General features: G+C 41.0%; 1 protein-coding gene across 14 annotated transcripts in view; it reads right to left on the bottom strand.

Annotated features, from left to right (window-relative positions):
- Window positions 1-669: 669 nt before the first annotated feature.
- RASGRP3 (RAS guanyl releasing protein 3) overlaps window positions 670-18,617 on the bottom strand; it is a 110,572-nt gene continuing 92,624 nt past the window's right edge. For 13 of the 14 annotated variants that reach the window (XM_027621806.2, XM_027621805.2, XM_027621810.2 and 10 more), the window contains 6 exons: window positions 15,940-16,055; window positions 13,068-13,215; window positions 9,276-9,312; window positions 6,881-7,006; window positions 6,181-6,545; window positions 670-2,593 (listed from right to left, as the gene is read on the bottom strand). In XM_027621806.2, the coding sequence (XP_027477607.1) occupies window positions 2,585-2,593; window positions 6,181-6,545; window positions 6,881-7,006; window positions 9,276-9,312; window positions 13,068-13,215; window positions 15,940-16,055 (801 nt within the window). In that variant the 3' untranslated portion in view covers window positions 670-2,584. The remainder of the gene's footprint in view (window positions 2,594-6,180; window positions 6,546-6,880; window positions 7,007-9,275; window positions 9,313-13,067; window positions 13,216-15,939; window positions 16,056-18,617) is intronic. The other variant, XM_027621817.2, reaches the window with a different exon arrangement.

The following is an 18,617-nucleotide window of genomic DNA, read 5'->3' as shown; positions in this document are numbered from 1 at the left end:
CAATTAGGGCCACCCTCTGGTTAGGCAGATATAAAAAAAGCATCAATCCGGGCCACCTGGCTGGCTCAGTTGTTAGGCATCTGCCTTTGGCTCAGGTCGTCGTCCTGGGGTCCTAGGATCAAGCCCCGCATTGGGCTCCCTGCTCAGTGGGGAGCCTGATTCTCCCTCTTCCACTCCCCTTGCTTGTGTTCCCTCTCTTGCTGTGTCTCTGTCAAATAAATAAATAAAATCTTTAAAAATAAAAAAATAAAAAAGCATCAATCCAATTTGTACTTCCTTCAAAGATGACTCAGTTGCAGCATCTAATGTATTCTCTCCTGGTACCTGATAATAGTCACTGTTAAGAGTCTGGTTTTGCTTTTGCCTTTCACCTAAAAGGTGTTAATGATCATTAAACCTACAAAAATGAGGTCTGGAGGCACCAAATGTCATAGTTTTTTTGCTTCACCATGGGTTTGCCTAATTTACTTATATTACTAATAATGGGAAACTGACAGATCGGAAACATTTTTGTCACCATTGGTTGTAAGTAAATAATATAATCAACATTATAAAGCAGCTTCATTGTGGACACAGATTCCTCTTTAGCAAAGTCATAATAGTGTGTGTGTGTGTGTGAGTGTGTATGTGTGTGTGTATACACATATACACACAAATATGTTTGTTTTATTTTCTTTGTTGTTTGTATTTATTTGCTTTTTAGTTGAGGTACATTTAATATCTTTGTCACAGGAAGGCTGATAATATAAAACTCTTCTTATATATGAAAACTCAAAAATAACCCAAAGTGACAAGTGAAATAATTGCTTTGAGATGAAAAATAATAATCCAAATTTTCTTCCTGAATTTTCTTAAAATTAAAAAAAAACACACAAGAATCTTCTTGTACTTAAATTGCCATTTTCTGTTTTTTAATTTTGTCAACATGTATTTCATTGCATTTATGAACAGGAATAGATCGTATATATACACAAAGCCAACACTCGGGGATGGCTGCTTGCTTTGTGAGGTGCTTTGCAAATGGTGAGTTCTCTTATTACATAGATTATTCAAAGCTCCCTCAACTAATAACTTCATTTAATTTGCAATATTCCTGCAAATTGATTTCTCAATCTGTTTGGCAAATTAAGTCCGTCTTAGCAAATCTGGAACTGTACTTTAAGGAACCAGCTCTCCTGAGGATAGAGATCAAATGTTGCTTGTCTTTGTGCATCTAGCGCAGCACCTGCCCAGAGCAGGTGGTCAAGTGTTTGCTAAGTAGAACTGTCCTCAATTTTATCTAATGGAAAAAGAGAAGAAAGGCATTTCTTTACTGAAGAATTTACTATTTGACTGCCCCAAATAGAAATAAATTCAGTTTTATATGGTATACACATTTAAACTCCCAGTGAAAATGAGTGCACTTCTATGGGTACAATTTCTCACGGGCCATGTGGCAGCAGGTCAATCCCCTCGTCCACTGGCTCAATCCAATCTCTCTCTTTGAATACCTTTAAGTTTGCTCTCCTCTAATCATATAAAAAACAGACCCATGTCCAGTTATTTAGGTCAAAGGGAAACATTGAAAATACTGATACTTTAAAAGCTGAAACAAAATGTTAATCCAAGGTGGTTTCTGATGATTTGATTTCTATGACTATTCTTTTAAGTATGGGTGGCAATTTCTTAGGAAGAGGACAAAAGTTCTCTTTTATAACCAAAACTTTTCATTTTTAACAAAGTTCTTAAAACTATTTTGAGTTTTTAAAGAATTGCTGATTGTTTTTCATTTCACTAAGTGGTTTGCTTGTTGGTTTATTTTTCACCTAACTTTTATCCCCTGAAACTTTGATTTTGTAGTCACCATCCAAATTTCTTTTACTGGCAGTCTTAACAGGAGTCCTAAGGAAGATGGCTAAACCTAGTCACTAAGACAAGTATACTTAATTTTCCCCCATGGCAATTATCAATACCAGGAGAGTTTCCACGGCTGTGTCATAGCTTCCTTATGATGCAGAATTGGTAAGACTTATGTGAATATAAATGTATGACTTGTTACACATCGTAATAGCAACTGTAGGGTAAGAACAATGTAAACATCTCCTTGTATTAGAAGAACCACCTCATTCCAGGATCTGAAGAGCTTTCTTGTCCCTCAAGAAAACAAGTCCTGGTCCCGTCCAAAAAGCACACACACACACACAAAGACCTCTAAATTGACTCCTCCCCACCCAAAGTTTACAAAATACCGAAATAATATTCTCACAAAAAAGTAGAGTTTAGAGAATGAGTATCAAGTACATGCAGACAAGCTCTCACTTCACTCATATATAAATGGCTCTAGGGAAAGATACAGAGAAATCTACCAACTACATCACCCAGACTTGGTGACACCTGACTAGGGCCTGGGGAGGAGGAAATAAATAGTTCATAGGGTAAATCCTCTGTCCCACAGTCCAATCAGGGAGACCCCATGGTGTCACCAGGCAGTAAAAGTCCAAGATATCTTTTCAGATAAGTTCCTGAGTTGGAGTGTTCTTCAGAATTTCTCATCTTGCTCCTTCCAAATGCCAACATTATTGCCTCCAGTGTCCTCAGCCTGAAGTCAGCCATCCTGCAATATGAATCAGAATCTGTTGTATAGCTGGGTTGCATTTAACCAAGCAAGAATATTCTTAGAAAGCAGTTTACCAGTGACATTCGAGGGAACATCCCAAATGATCAGTACTTTGTGCACTCAAGATTTAGAGGGAAAGATCGTGTAGTCTACACAGCTTATGAAATCTTAAATCCTACAGAGTCCAACAGGGTTGCTTACATTAATTCCCTAAAAGGTGCTCCACAAGACCCTGGTCTATGAAAAGCTTCTTGTTGAGGTTTCCCTCTTAGAAATCCACAATGTAAATTTGTATAAGGGAAAATTTGTAAGGGAAAACGATATATATATATATATACATATATATATGTATACACACACACACACACACACACAGAGAGAGGGAGGGAGAGAGAGAGAGAGAGAGAGAGAGGGAGAGAGAGAGGGATATAGGTATATAGAGAAATATGTAGGGAGAGATATACGTAAACATATCAAACTTTATTTACTCCAGCATTTCCTAGCCCTTCTATGATATTTGTTAATTAGATTTAATTTAGTAGAAGATAAGGGAAAACAAAGAAGCATTATAAAGAAAATATACATAGTCTTACTGCCAAGAGAGTAATCATGACCTGCCATTGTCCCTGCCATCCAGGGGCTCAATGATCATTGCAGAAATGATATGCATAGTCCCAAAAAATGTTCACACATTTGCATTTTAAAATGAGTATAAATCCTGGAACTCCACCAAAGGAAATACATAGATTATAAACATAACTGTCTTTTCTGTCGGTCTATCATTTTTACTCATAGGATTCATAGACATCGCCTGATTCTAAATAATACATCTGTAGATCATTTCTCTGAATGCCATTCATGGCCTTGCCTGGCAGAAAAAAATTCTTAAATATGAAAACCCCTTTGTCTACATAATCAACTCTGATGTAATTTTGTCACATTTTTTCCTTTTTACTTTCTTCCCTCAACAAGGGTAAATAGTCTTCATTTGTTACTGATTTGGATGACGACAATGTATACCATATGCATGATATATACAAACATATTGTCTTCCTTAATTAGCACACATGAAATTGAATACTAGTCAGTGAACCATCTCTGATTTATGACATGAGAAAATTGAAAGGGTAAGATAATACTTGAATATAAATATTCAATTTTCAAAGAAGAAAATTAAATTTAAAAAATCCAGATTTTTGTCTCTATTTCCTTATTGAAGATCAGGAAATCCTACTCATGTAAGTGATTGTCCTACATCTAACAGGCAGTGAATTTCTCCTAAGCCAGGAGCAAGGTTTAAGTACCCTAAACAGTGCTAGGCAAATAGAAGTGAGCTCATAGCTAGTTTCATGGTTTATTAAGCAAAAGCAAGTACTCCTCTGAATTCAGAGGTGGTCCACAAGGTGAGCACCATCATGAAAGCTCTAGGTAGGCATCCTACGACTCTACGCATAGAAGCTCTTGTTTTTCATGAGATTTTAATTATAGCCACATTGCTCATGGAAACAGCCTCCATAGGCTTAGGTGATAATGGGGTGACTAGCACAATTTCAAAGAATCTTGCACAGTGATTTCTCACTTTTTGGGAGTGTCATAGACCCCGTTGAGTATCTGTTCAATGCTGTGGACCCTTTCTCCAGAAATGAGCATATGTCCATATGTAATTTCACATAAAGTATAATACACTTTCATGAACTCCTTGAGGCCCTTCTTTAGACCCCAGGTTAAGATCCCTTCCCTAGGATATCTTCTTCTGTCATAATATCAGGAACGTTGTCCTTTTTACCTTTATATACCCAGCTTGAACTTGCCAGGCCAGTAGAAGAAATGGAAGGGTAGGACTGAAACATTTGTCAAGATAATCAATAAAGAAATGTTAAAAACAAAGTTGGCATGGCAAATCTATAGTAAATTAGCGGGGTTGCCTAGGGCTGGGATGAGGTAGGGGAGATGAGCTGTGACCGCTAATGGGTACATTTGGGAATGACGTGAATGTTCTTTTTTTTTTTTTTAAGATTTATTTACTTATTTTAGAGAGAGAGAGCACAAGTGGGTGGGGGGAGGAATATAGAGAGAGAGAGACAAGCAGACTCCACGCTGAGTGTGGAGCCTGAGGTGAGGCTCAATCCCACCACCATGAGATCATGACCCGAGCTCAAATCAAGAGCCGGATGCTCAACTGACTGAGCGGTCCAGGCATCCCCAGGGGATGATGTAAATGTTCTATAACTAGATTGTAGTGATGGTTGTGTATCTACTAAACGTGACTACTAAAAATGTGTGACTACTAAAAACCACTGAATTATATATATACTTTTTTTATTTTAAAGATTTTATTTATTTGTTTGACAGAGAGAGACACAAGCGAGAGAGGGAACACGAGCAGGGGGAGTGGGAGAGGGAGAAGCAGGCTCTCCGCAGAGCAGGGAGCCCGAAGCGGGGCTCGATCCCAGGACCCTGGGATCATGACCTGAGCCGAAGGCAGATGCCCAAGGACTGAGCCACCCAGGCACCCTATATATACATTAAATGAGTATGTTTTATAGTACATAAATTAGGTCTCAATACAGCTGTTTTCAAAAGTTGGTGTTATAAGAAAGGAAAAAGAAGTGGCTCAGCAGGAGCTTATAATAAACTGCAGGAGACTGAAGATAATTTGTGGCCTCCTTATTAATTGTCTTCAATGAGGAAGGAACTAGAGGAATTTTGGTTAAAGGTCATTGGAGTTTTTCTCATCATGGGAAACCAAGGAGACTGTGTGTTTAGGTCTCCTAAAGAGTGGAATGTGGAGGACCACCTAAGAATAAAGAGCACTGGCTTGATCCAATAGGATCTCTGCCTAACCCAATAATTCTGTTTATGAGAACGACTCCATAGAGAGGTGATGGCTGCCCTCCATGGCACAGCTTGAAAGGTTAGGAATACGACACCAATTGCCCCAAATCTTTCTTCTCAATACACTATGGACTGTTGACTAATAAATTTATCTAAGTCTATCTTGAATCAATTTATGTTTTCAGCTTATTCCAACAAATCCCATATGCTTGGATGATGTGAATGTAATTTTTATGTGGAGCCAAACCCTGGTTTATAGAACCTTGAGGCTCTCATGTCTCTGATTCTCACCACCCCCTTCTCCATGATGCTGTCAAAAGCCACTCTTCTCTCTCTGCAAGTCTTTTGCTTCCACTGCCCATCACTTTCTCTCCCCGACCCCGAGTTTGGGCCCTGATTCTAGCTTGGAAAACTAAACTGACTGGTATAGGGTACCGGCCTATCGGGTACACCCAGTAAGTCATGGATCCTTGGGACATCATTTTAGTACACAGAAATGGCAGCCTCACTAAGCTTTAGAACCCATCTGGTTCCATTTTATACATGACGAAACTGAGGTGCAAAGCGAAGAAATAATTTGCCTGGGATCACACAACTAGCCAACAGCAAGATGAAAAGTAGTATGTATTAATGCCCAACCATTCAGCTCTCACAACTATGAGGCTGTCTCCTGGATTCACTATAATGTTCATCTTGGCCCTTTGAGCCTCCTCCTTGCGATTTTACTTGTAGTTTGACCCAGAACTGACCTCACCGTCCTGTCTGGTCTCACCCACATCTGCTTCATCCTGGTCAGGCTCGAACTCGGTGCCCTGGTCAACCACATCCACGCCAGCCTGCACCCTGGGCTTCTCGTTTTCCCACTTGGCAAAACCCTTGTCCTTTGCTGCTTTGCCATGGAACTTGGATTTCATTTTGGGGAAGGTGTGGGACCCTGAGTCCCCCCAGCCAGCCTCTGACCATACAGGTTCGGTCTGGGTAGCCTGGCTGGTGGTAGCCCGCTGCAGCCTCACGGAGATCTTGCGAGAAGAGCCTGTAACCAGCGTGATGGCTCTGCTGTCCAGGTCTCGGTGTCCAGCAGTGACGCCAGGGAACTCGAACACCTCATCCTGCACTGGAAGGGGGGAGACTGTTGTGATTATTTGACATCTTGATTGCTTTATAGCAAACCATCAAAGTTGGTGCAAACAACAGGAGTCCAACAGGCAAGGACCTAGAGGGACAGACCAGAGGCAGACCGAAACAGGCTGCAGGTGAGCTGCATAGAAGTGAAACTTGAAAACAGAGAGAAGCAAGTGGGAGTCAAGGGTGTAGCCACAGCAACTCACCCTGAAGTAGGTCTTGGTATCAGTGACTCTGAGCAGGTTCAGATCCAGAACCCAAGAGAAGTCCGAGTGTGGGAAGGCAAGCAGAAAGAAATCGAGGTAGAAAAAAAGCAGAGGCTATTACCTGGGGGCAACGAGGGACTTCCAGGCAGCGACCCATGACTACTGCCCAAGGAGGGCGCCCGAGCAAATCTCCTACAGGCCAGAACCAGGAGGTCTTTGCACTGTTTGTGACAATTGGCTCCACAGTCTGAAAAATCCCAAAGTATCACAGACGATTAGTGGGAACCAAGTGCATCTGGTGCTGACTGGGCTTCCAGGGTAGCACCTGAGCTGTCAGCTGTGCCCTCCCCATCCCCTTTCCCGTGTTGACTCAGAGTCTGGCTCAGGCCTGCAGGGTGTGGCCAGGGGCTGGAAAAGGGCCAGTGGGACTTGCTAGCCCTCCTGGGGTTCCTCTCACATTTGTTCAACTACTTCTGCACAATTCATCGAGGTGCTGGGGAGCAAACAAGCAGGGGACAGACCTAGTGAGGAGTTGTCTTTGCCCCAAACTGAATGCAAATTCCATGGGACTGGGATTTTCTCCCAGGCCAAGACAGATTCTCCACCAGTGAGCCAGAATGAGGGAAAGAAACCCCAGCTTCTAGTATCTCCCAGGACCAACAGCTGCCTCTCTTCATTTACAGCGAGGTGTCCCTTCATTCAGTATTCACTCGCATTTTTTTAATTCTTCTTCATTCCTCCAAATCTTTTCCAGAACAAGTGATTTTATGTCCTGCTTTCTTTCTTTGCATAGAAACAGAAAACAAGGTGGGCTTATGCCCAGTATCATGTTCCAGATTTGACTTTATGGCTTTGAAACAGCAGTAGACTCTGTGAAATCCCCCATTAGAATGCTTTAGTTAAGAAAGCAGACTATTAATTGCTGCTTGGGGTAGAAACTTTGGCTGCTTTGGAAAAGAGCAACACAATTATTTCCCATAGAGGGTCCTACATTTCTTTTAGAATTACTGAACAGATAGGATCATTTTATTTTTAAAGATTTTATTTATTTGAAAGAGAGAGAGAGTGAGCGAGAGGGAGAACAAGAGCAGGGGGAGGGGGAGGAACAGATTCCTCTACTGATCAGGGAGCCCAAAGCGGGGCTTGATCCTGACCTGAGCCAAAGGCAGTTGCTTAACCAACTGAGCCACCCAGGCGCCCCAGATAGGATCATTTTAAAGAGCATATTTCTCTCTCACTATCAAACAGGACCTTTCTAATTCTTTCAGATACTTGCTTTTCCCCCAAATGGTCTTATTTTCAAATGCTCTTGTAATGACATCATGGAAAGACCAAATTAAAATGAAATGTTCAGTCTATTTTAATTAAGTTTTTCATTGCATTGCCTTTAAGAGAAAATACTGTATACACACAGATGATCCAAGGGCTTAATAGATTTTCATCTCCATAAAAGTGTGTTTATATGTGTGTGTGCATGTGTGTGTGTGTGTCTTTTTAGAGGATAAGGGTCAGAAGCGAGAATAGAACTATGGCTGGGTGGTAAGATATTGCGGTGTTTTTGCTGCTTGAAAGTAAAAATCCAATTTACACTCAGACAACTAATACCAGGAACTAAAGGGAAGGTTTTTGAGACTAAAAGGTGGCTCCCATCTAGCTTCAGGGAACTCTGTTCATACAACACGAGGCCCAAGCCTGAAAGATAGCTAGAGAAAAAAAAAAAAAAAAAAAAAAGACACCATAAGGGAATAGCATTAATCTGAAGGCATTCTGTGGTGAAGAAGTTTCCTTCTGTAGTTATATCTTTTAAGAGCATTGTCGGATTCTTAAAACCATCAATACAAATAGTCTGCATAAACTATCCAGCAATTTCTTAAATGAAACACCAATGATATATAATGATCATATATGCATAAGTAAACAACACAGCCCTAAGTGCCTATTAATATGCATGTGTGTTGCATTTATCAAGTACATACTTATTTGTTTATAAATTTCAGTGAAATGGAGAACTATATGAAAAATTCATTGAAAGGAACAAAAATAAGTTTTAAGGCTTCTCTTTTTTTATCATCATCTCTGATTTAGTGGAGAAAGGAAAAGCTACCTGTGAGAGCGGAAAAGGCATATATTACGGGAATGTATTACGGGAATGAGTGTGTGTGCTTATTCACATGAAGGACAAGGTTCTTTCATATGGTATTTTAGTTAGGCCTGCCCCGCTCCAGAGTTCCCACCCTAATTGTGTGCTGATGATTCACAAGACATCCTAGAGATGGGGCCACATGTACGTGGCTTGATAAGGATGGTTTGCTTGCTCTCACAACAAACTATAAAATTCCAGTTGGGCCTCTCCAAAACTCTAGGGTTTTTTTTCCCTAGACACATTACCTCTTCAGTTGCCAGTGGCCCAAAGAGCCGAGTTCTCCATGATGCCAAGAGTTTTTGTGGTTTCATCAGAGAAATTTGATTCCTGCCCATGTCACATTTTAAAATTTTACCAAATAACATTTATTTACCTTTGCATTTGTATCCTTGCTTGATTATGCCCCAGAGCTGAAACAAAAGACAGAAGGATGTCAGAGAACCTGAATTAAAATCTGGGAAAAAAAAGAAACAAGGCCAGAGAGAAGGAAGTCCTGGGAAGCATGATGGTTGGTGGAGCACAAACAGGATGTAGCTGATCCTGACACCCTTCCTGTCAGATAGAAGTTCACTGCAGCTGGGGTGATAACAGCTTTGCTTCCCTTTCTTTCTGAAAGCCAAATGGGAGCCGGAATGGGAAACTGACGTTGGTACATTTATTGGACTTTGGTATAATGCGCTCTCAGCTCAATTTACCAGGGAGACTGTCACTGTTTTTGGAAGCCCCTAGCTCCCTCTGCCTTCTTTTTCATCACTCCAGATGCTCTTGGCGCCCTCTACAGGAAATTAAGCAACCTACAGGGTGCATATCCCACTAAAGCATTTGCATGGCGCTAGGTCCTTTTCTGAGTAGCATTTGTGCCTTGAAAGAATATAGAAAAGGAAAAGATCTATTTGTTCATGTATTCATTCTCTGATTGCTCAGTGTTTGACCTGTGCTAGGGCTCAGGGAGATGCAGAAAACACTCCGATTCTGCCAACCACATAGGAAGGAGGATGTAGGAAGTGACGAGTGTCTCAGGAGAGATGTGAGGGCCTACAGTTTAAGGAGGGGGTGTTTGCCCAGGTGGCTCAGAGGATCATCCTGCGGGTAGTGTGTTCACCCTCCTGACACACTGTGTTCTTCCCCATGCCTCTCAGCATTGCACACGGGTCCCAGGGACACAGAAACATACAATATTGATGAATTCAGTGGGCTTAGCTCAAGCTGGCAAAACCCCCATTTTTAACCTTTTAGTAGTTAGATTAGGTGACTGATATCTTTGTAATAAAATGATTTTGAGAGAAACAGGGCCGGTGGCCTACTGGGGCTGATGGGGGTGTCATTTACATGTATGATAGGGGAACAATGCCCTGAGTGTGGCATTGTTCATGACCCTCCCTACAAGAAGAATAAAAAGTTGCCAATGTGAAGTGACTTGAGGCATCAGGAAGACTGATCCTTACCCTCTTTCTGACAAGGAAATTCCACCAGTGGAAAGTCATTCCTTTGAGTCTTAAAAGTTAGCGGGTCCTCCAGAGTACACTATTAAGATGTAAATGTGTCCTGGGAAGGAAGGATTATGAAGACAACTAACTGGCTGCAAGGCCTCAGTTACCTAGGATGACCGGAAGAGATGAGGGGCAGTCTATACAGAAAAGGGAAGTGGGGTTGGGGTAATCCCGTCATGTCAGAGATACAGGGACCTTCAAGATAATTGAGTTTGCTTTTCTCCCATAAAAGGCGAGTGGAATGATCCAAAGAATTAAATAATCTGCAAGGTCCCACATCTGGGAAACTTTGCAGTGATAAGAAATTGTTTCCTCACAGAGCCCTTGGTGATAGTAATACCCATAGTAATGATAGCTAACATTTATTAACTTTGGTTGTGTGAGAGGCACAGTTTTAAGCTTTTTATGTGTATTCACTCATCCAATGCTATGTATATACAGACTGGGCTCTCGAGAGGTGAAGTCACTTGGCAAGGTCTTGTTGCTAGTGAGCAGGGAAAGAAGGATGTGTCACATGAGGGAAGGACCGGAAGCCACTGTTCCTGGGTGTTTTGTGTGTCAGCAAAAGCCACTGATATAGGACAAGAAAGGATAAGATTTAAGAAGAAGCATTCTAATATCCAGATATGGCACATTATTAGCAAAGCTGCAGGAACTGCTAGAAAAGATAGAGTGAAGCCTGAGTCCTATCAGGAGAGAAACTCAGGGGACTGCCTGCTAATGCTCCTTAATAACTAGGAGACGACACAAGGCAGGAAGGGGCTCTGGGTCAGTGTGCCAGCCACAGACAGGAGACAGTGACATCATGGAGATGGGTGTATAGGAATATTTCCCACAGTCCTTTGATTTGAGACCTCAGGTTGCTTTAGGATTTGGAGGGTCTGTGGTGTAAGGAGCACTGAACTGGGAGTGCTAATTAACTCCCTTTTACAGATAGAAAAACAGAGACTCAAAGATGATCAATAATTTGCTCAGGGACATAGATTTAATAAGGGCAGAACTGAGATTCCAAGTCAGCGTTCCAGACTCAAGTCCAGAGCTTCGTACCTTATCACAGATGCATCAAGAACCTAGCACCAGCAAACCTGCTCTGAGGAGTCAGGAAGGGAAGTGTGGAAGCTCCTGAGAAAGACCACCTTGTTGCTTCTACAGAACCCGTGCCTCCATAGAAGGGAGAGATACCCAGAAGGACTAGAGAGCACAGATAAGACCCTGAGATTTGATAAGAGCCCGCCAACTCTCACACCATACCAAAGCGCAGATGTCTCAACCTGACTTTCGGTGGAGTTACGCCATGGCCTAACAGATTCACTGGGCCCCACTCTGCAGAAAGAGTTGCACATGGCCCTATCCTACTTCAGCATTTTTCAGGTGTAGATACAACCAAGATTTCCCATCAGAGGAAAGAAATATGAAAAAGGAGACATATTTGTTGTATGATAAAAGTGGTCAGGTGATGAAATCCCACTGGGGGTGAAGCTGACAGAAGAAGAATCTCTCCTTCTCTGGGGTGGGCTGGCCTTGCCCCTTGACCACATCTGCTGCAGTGACCACCTGGGGCCATCTTTGAGGTAACTACTGCCTCTTATTCACCCATTCTCAGGGGGGTAGGGGCTTGAACACAAACGCCTGTCCTTGGGCCCCTCAAAGCCAGTCCTTCAAGCATGGGATGGGAAAACTGTTATTTTTGCAGTACTATATGATAGCAGCTGTGAGTTCAAATGGGTCGCCAGGGGAACACGATGGCTGAATGAAGCTAACACAACTGAGTTCTGGCCTCTGGACAAAGAAGTAGTGGTCATGCGGGCTGCCGGGCCAGCCTCACCTAGAGGACCACATTTTCATCTTCTACAACCTGGGTAACAAATAGACTTTCAGGGCGCAGGAGTCTTTGTTCAGTATCAGGGCCAACGCTGCCCTTAGTTGCCAGAGAATTATCAAATGTGGGGAACTGAAGTGTAAAATCTTCAGTTTATGCAGTCGTGTAGGTAGAGCATGGGATTTAGAGTCAGAACACCTGCGTTTGAGCCTTGGCTCTGGTAATTATGGGCTGTAGGGTCCCGGGAAACTTATATCCTCTGAACCTCTCTGTCCTGATAGGCAAATGGGGAGAATAAAACATTCGCCTCATGAGCTAGTTATGAGGATTAATTACATTAACGTGTATGGAAGTACTTCATTACTGTCAAGGGCCAAATAAATGTAATTTATTATTATAACTATCTTCCCTCCGAAAAGATTTTTCCTTTTGAGTTATGAATCACTGAGCCATGCCATGATGGATTTCTAGTGACTGACATCACATGAAGCAAGAACTGGGAGGAACTGGCGAAGATAAATAATCCCCTTAATTGCACCTGCTATGAGTATTAGCGATCAATGCCAAGCCTCCTTGGGCCGAACTTTCCTTGGCAGGGATTAACAGACAAAACGCTCTCTTGAGTTAACAAGCCTCACTATCCTTTCCTGTCACCAGTCCTACATTCCTCGAAAGAACATAGTGAAACCTGCAGAGTTTGCTTTTGCTTTTTAACTTAGTTTTTAATTTCAGGGAGTCGTCATATTTTACTTCTGACCTAAAGCAGACAATGGACTCCGTTGGTGTATCGTTTTCCTACCTTCTCAGAATGAGGCACAAATTACACACAAGAGAAAACAAGAGAAAACAGACTTACAAATCCTGCACAGTGTTCGCAGAAGGTTGGCTTGAGATAGGTCATCTCCTGAAAATTATGGACAAATCCCGGTCCCATTTTACAGTGTAACTGGGACTTAGCTCGCAGGAAGTAAGCCATCATTTCATCTTTACTAATAAGGCCATCCCTGTAAAGAGAATCAGAAAAGGGAGGGATCTTTGAAGACCATGTTGCTAAGTTGCTGACACACTGTGATCACCCAACTCCCCAAACCTTTGTGGCCAAAGGCAGGTGGGGAGTGTTTACTTCTCTGTTCTTTCTGAAAGGAGAGGACCTTGAAGGACAGCATTTAGTGCCAAAGGCTCTTAGTAAGGAGAAGATACGTATGTGTATCCTGTGCTCGGTAGCACAGAAAGTATCGTTCATTACCAAACGGTAGTTTCTAGTAGGAAATCTCCTTTCTGGCGCATCCCTAGCAATAGAGTGTGCAAGAATTAGGCTGCTAGAGAAAGGCAAAAAACTGTAATAACTGGGCCCGCCATTCTCAAATTCATTCAGCCTGATGTCATCCATGCCGCTGCCATTGGTAATCTTTCATTCATGTCTTACTGGCTTATAGACCATTTCCTAGAGCGATTCTTCCAGATCTTCTTCACACAGAGTCTCTGGTTGCACCCACCAGCACATATCCAGACTTCCTGTTTATCAAGAAGATCAAATCTACATGAAGTAGGTGATCTTCATACTGCCTTCTCTCCACATTGGCCTGTGCTGGAGACCACACCCTTCTGTGCCAATTCAGAATTCCTTTGTATCTCATCTGTCCTCTCTTGGGTCCTCCTGTCTCTGAGGAAGTCATGCTCCCATCCCCCACTCTGTAGACTCCAGGACACAGCTCCTTCCAGGTTCTGCTCAGTCTCTTCACCCGCTCCTTCCTCTGTGTAAAGATACGCTCGCAACTTCCCCGCCTGGAAAATGTCTGTCTTCAACCTTGCTTCCATCCCTGGCACCTGTTTTTTCTCTCTTCCTTTTCTTACTCCCAAAGTTTTCAAAAAGAATAATCATTAGAGGGTTTTTTCCCCCCATTTCCTTCAATTACTCTTCCCTCCATATAAACAGGCTTCTAACCCTACCGTTCTGTTGAAACTGTCACAATGATGTCTTCAGTGGCCTTTTCTCACTTTTTTTAAAGATTTTATTTATTTGACAGAAAAGAGAGAGAGAGAGCGAGCACAAGCAGGGGGAGAGGCAGAGGGAGAGGGAGAAGCAGGCTCCCCGTTGAGCAGGGAGCCTGACGTGGGGAATGATCCCAGGACCCTGAGATCATGACCTGGGCTGAAGGCAGACATTTAACCGCCTGAGCCACCCAGGCACCCCCTTTGCTCACTACTTGATGTTGTCTACCTCCTGGCTGCATGTGACATGCAGACAGGGTTTTTCCTTTTTGACACTCTCTCTTCCACGTACCCCTGTGATTCCACACAGCCCTGTTTCTCTCCTGCCTCCCATGCTCCTCCTTCTCTGGCTTTCCTGCAAGATCCTTGTCTTCCTTTCATCTGCATGTGGGAGGAAGGGTCCCCAAGCTGCAGTCCTCAGGCCCTAAGCTCATGTTGCTCTCAACTTTCCCAACAGAATTTGCTCTCATGCCTGGGACTTCAGCTTGCACGGCTGGGCTGAAGACCTAGCAATCAATATCTCCAAAACTGTTCTCCTGAATCTTGGTACCATATCTACAGCTTGCTAGAATCTCCTCCTGGATGTTTTACTCGCCTCTCAAAATCAACATATCTCAGCTTCTTTGACAAAAATCATGTAAGCTATGAATATTTCAAACCTTCATTTTTAGAAAAAAATGTATTTATATATCTTTTCTGGAACAGTGTCAGGTCCATCTAAAGAACCAGCAGGAAAAAGAAACGAAGAATAGGAAGGGATTTTAAGTTCATGTCCTACCTACATGTCACGGACAGAAACAAACTAAGGGAAGTGGGTAGGTAGCAGGTAACTTAAATTTTATTTTGTAAAAGAAGTTTATGTTTCTAATAATTTTTTTTAAAGTATTCTTTGTTCTAGATATACAATGAAGATGAATTAAGGTTTTAAGATGTTATGATAAAATATCAAGGCTTTCCTTGGTGTACTGAATTACTTACAGATTTAATTTTTTAAAAATTCTCACACGAACAAAAATATTAAAGAATTCTAAGGTGATATAATTTGGACATTTCACCAATATAAAATCTAACACCTCGTTACAGATGATTTTTAAACTAGGAACTAATCTCACAGAATTAAAAATTAAGCAGTCAGATTACTAATGCCAGTATTTCTCCACAATATGTATATATTTTATCATTGTTTTCTAATGAGCTGGATCTTAGCAGAAATATATTTTTACTTCATTTATCAAAACAACCTTTGAACTAGCACAGAGAGAAACAAAGCGAGGACACTTCTTGGCTCTCTGTAGATATCACCTGCTTTTCTGAAGACTGTAAGTAACTTAAAATAATTTTACTTACTTGGTGAGTTTTAGTCTTGCCCTTAAGTCCACTGATGCTGAGGACTGTACCAGCCTAGGTGTAACTATCTTTCTCCCCTACTCTTTTTGATGGAGGCTTGGGGGATTGATGAAATAGCTAAGCAGAGGTAATGTGGGGAATGGAGACTCACGCTCATTTGCAAATGGGCACTCACACTCAACACTGATGTTGTAGTCTGCCCTGTGATTTCATCCAACAGTCATGTTTGTGGACACCAAGAAAAAAATCAGCAGAACATTAGACTTGTCTCATTAACACGCTGGGATTAAAGCTGTCAGGATGTACATTAAGGGTATCCCTGTTCTCCTCTGACACTAATTTTCTGCTTCAGGACAGTTGCATTAAAATATAACAAAATTAAAACTTACTGATCTTTGTCCAGCACACAGAAGGAATCCAAAAAGGGAAAATTGGCAGCTATACTTTCAAAGTCCTCTTGGGAGATGTACCCATCATGGTCATGGTCATAGTTTCTAAACACAGACTGCAAAGGAAAGACAAATATTTATGGAATAAATATTTATGAGTCAGGCTCTGAACTTATTGGGGAAGCAGTGATAACTAGCATATTATTCTATCAAGGAGCTTAGAATCCAGTGGGAGATAATCAAATCAAGAAGCCTTTATGGTATAAGAAGTGCAATGCTGAGGATAAAAACAGGGTGCCATGAAGGGAGGGGAGACAGGAGGGAGATTTTAAAAGGTTTCCTGGAGAAAGTGAGGTCTAAACTGAGACTTCAGTTTTAGTAAGAGTTAAGCTTGGTGAATTCACAAATGCCAATACCATGTCGATAGAAAATGAAGCTTTAAAATGTTAAATTATCCAAAAATTTCAAGTATACTTTTAATATAATTCCAGTCAGAATTCCAGTGAGAATTTGTTTTAAATGAACAAATTGATTCTAAAGTTCAAATAGAAGTGAACATGTTGAGAATAGCCTAAAATTGTTTAAGATGAGAGGTAATGAGGGAGAACGTGTCCTATCAGAAATCAAATAATCTACAAAGCTACATTAATCAAAACAACATGGTACCATAACTTACTACAGGTAGCACAGTCTGGAAATAGATCTATGTATATACAGGATTTAGACTCTCAAAAAGTATGTCTTCAAATCCACAGGGAAATTAAAAATTATCCAATAATTACTGTTGAGGTAATGGCTAATAATCTTACAAAATCAGTTGCCCCTAAACTAAATTCTAGATGCATTAAATATTTTAATGTAAAACATAAAGATACAGAAATATGAAAGTTAAATAGATAAAAATATTTTTTATGTTTTGTGATCTTTGAGTAGGAAAGGCCTTTCTTACCATGACATCAAAGTCAGCAGCTATAAACGAAAACATTTTATTACATAAAATGCAAAATATCTGAATCAAAAAAGCTCAGCTAACAAATTTAAAGATAAATGACAGAGAAGATTGCTTGCAATATACATGAGAGCAAAGACATAAAAGGAAAACAGGAGATCACCAAAGTAAAAATACAAATGGCCAATATATTCATGGAAAATGCTCAATTCTGCTAATAATTATAGAAATGCAAAGAAAACTTTTTTTAACCTCTCAGATAAGAAAACATTAAGATAATTGGTAATTCCCTAGGGTAAGAAAATAGGCACTCTCATATTACTTGATGAAGTCAATAGCCATAGTCTTTCTGGAGAACAGTCGGCTTACTCTCTGACCCAGCAGTTCCACTTAGTGGAATCTGTTCTAGGAAAATAGTTGAACAATGTTACCCATGGGCATACGTGGGTGTGAGTGTGTTTATGGGGGGGGGGAATAAAGTCATACAAGATAATTTACAAATTATCAGTGTTTATCCCTAGAGAGCAGAATTCCCACGACCTAAAAGTAAAACTTGGATTCTCTATTTTTTTTGAAAAGTGTGCATATTTACAGTGATTCTGACTCTCTTTATAATCAGAGAAAAATAAAAGGAGGCTTCCACTGCTCTCTGCTAAATCGGGTTTTCAAAAAGGTTTGTTAAGTTCTCCCCAGAAACACATGTATGGAAGAATATAACAAGTCTTTCTCCCTTTTCCGGATGGTTTCTGTCTATTCTATTTTATTCGTATTGCCCTATATAGCAAACTGCTTCAGGAGTGTTTTGGGAGATGACCAAGGTATAAATGAACAAATTACTTAATTAAAAATATGACTGTTTAGCACCCATTGTAAGTTTATCTACAGATAACTGAATTGTGCAAAATCATAAAGCATTACCTTTTTTTGCAAGTCCCAATATCAATATTTATCTACAATCAAAATTACTTAAAATTGACCATTGTAGAGTGCCTACTATTTATAGCCTAAAATCCATATTTATGTTGAAAGTACAATCTTTTTGTAGAATAAAATTCAGTATGCAAATTTCATAATAAAACCCAACCTTTCACTTGACTGAGCCCAAAGTAGGCAATTTATCCAAACTGGGCCAACCTTCCCCCCATGAAATTGGAATTGGAGAGAAAATAAGAGAGATGGCATAAGGGAGGAGAGAGGGAGAGAGAATCATTGTCTTTCGTTTCCTGGTGCCAGACCTTCCTGAGCTGCAATTCTTTCCTGCCTGGATCCCATCCCCCTTCCTTGGCTCCGAGTTGGGTCTGTGACCACAACATCAACACATGGTCTCCACTGGACCTTATGCTTCTCAATGCCGTCCTTCATCCTTTCTGACCTTTCCTTGCTGCCTCACATGCTCCACAGAACTTTTCTTCCAGTGCACTATAGTTCCCTGGATGATCCAAGATGTAGAACATTCTTTCGTTTTCTTTAACCATCCATCCCTGGCAAAATGTTCATTTTATCCCAAAGACATGATCCTATTGCATCATACCCATCCATTAAAGCAGATGTTTAATCAGGGGTCATAGTTTTTAGTACCAGGTATGTTTCCATTTTCTGCACATTGGCACTTCTACTCTTCTTTCTTTTTATTATTTTTAAAGATTTTTATTTATTTATTTTGAGAGAGAGAGCACATGATCGGGATAGGGGGAGAGGTAGAGGAAAAGGGAGAAGCAGACTCCCTGCT

The sequence above is a fragment of the Zalophus californianus genome, chromosome 8 (genome assembly GCF_009762305.2).
Source record: "Zalophus californianus isolate mZalCal1 chromosome 8, mZalCal1.pri.v2, whole genome shotgun sequence".
Lineage (NCBI taxonomy): Eukaryota > Metazoa > Chordata > Mammalia > Carnivora > Otariidae > Zalophus > Zalophus californianus.
Note: the sequence above shows the minus strand (reverse complement) of the source record. Positions and strands in the feature narration are given on the sequence as shown.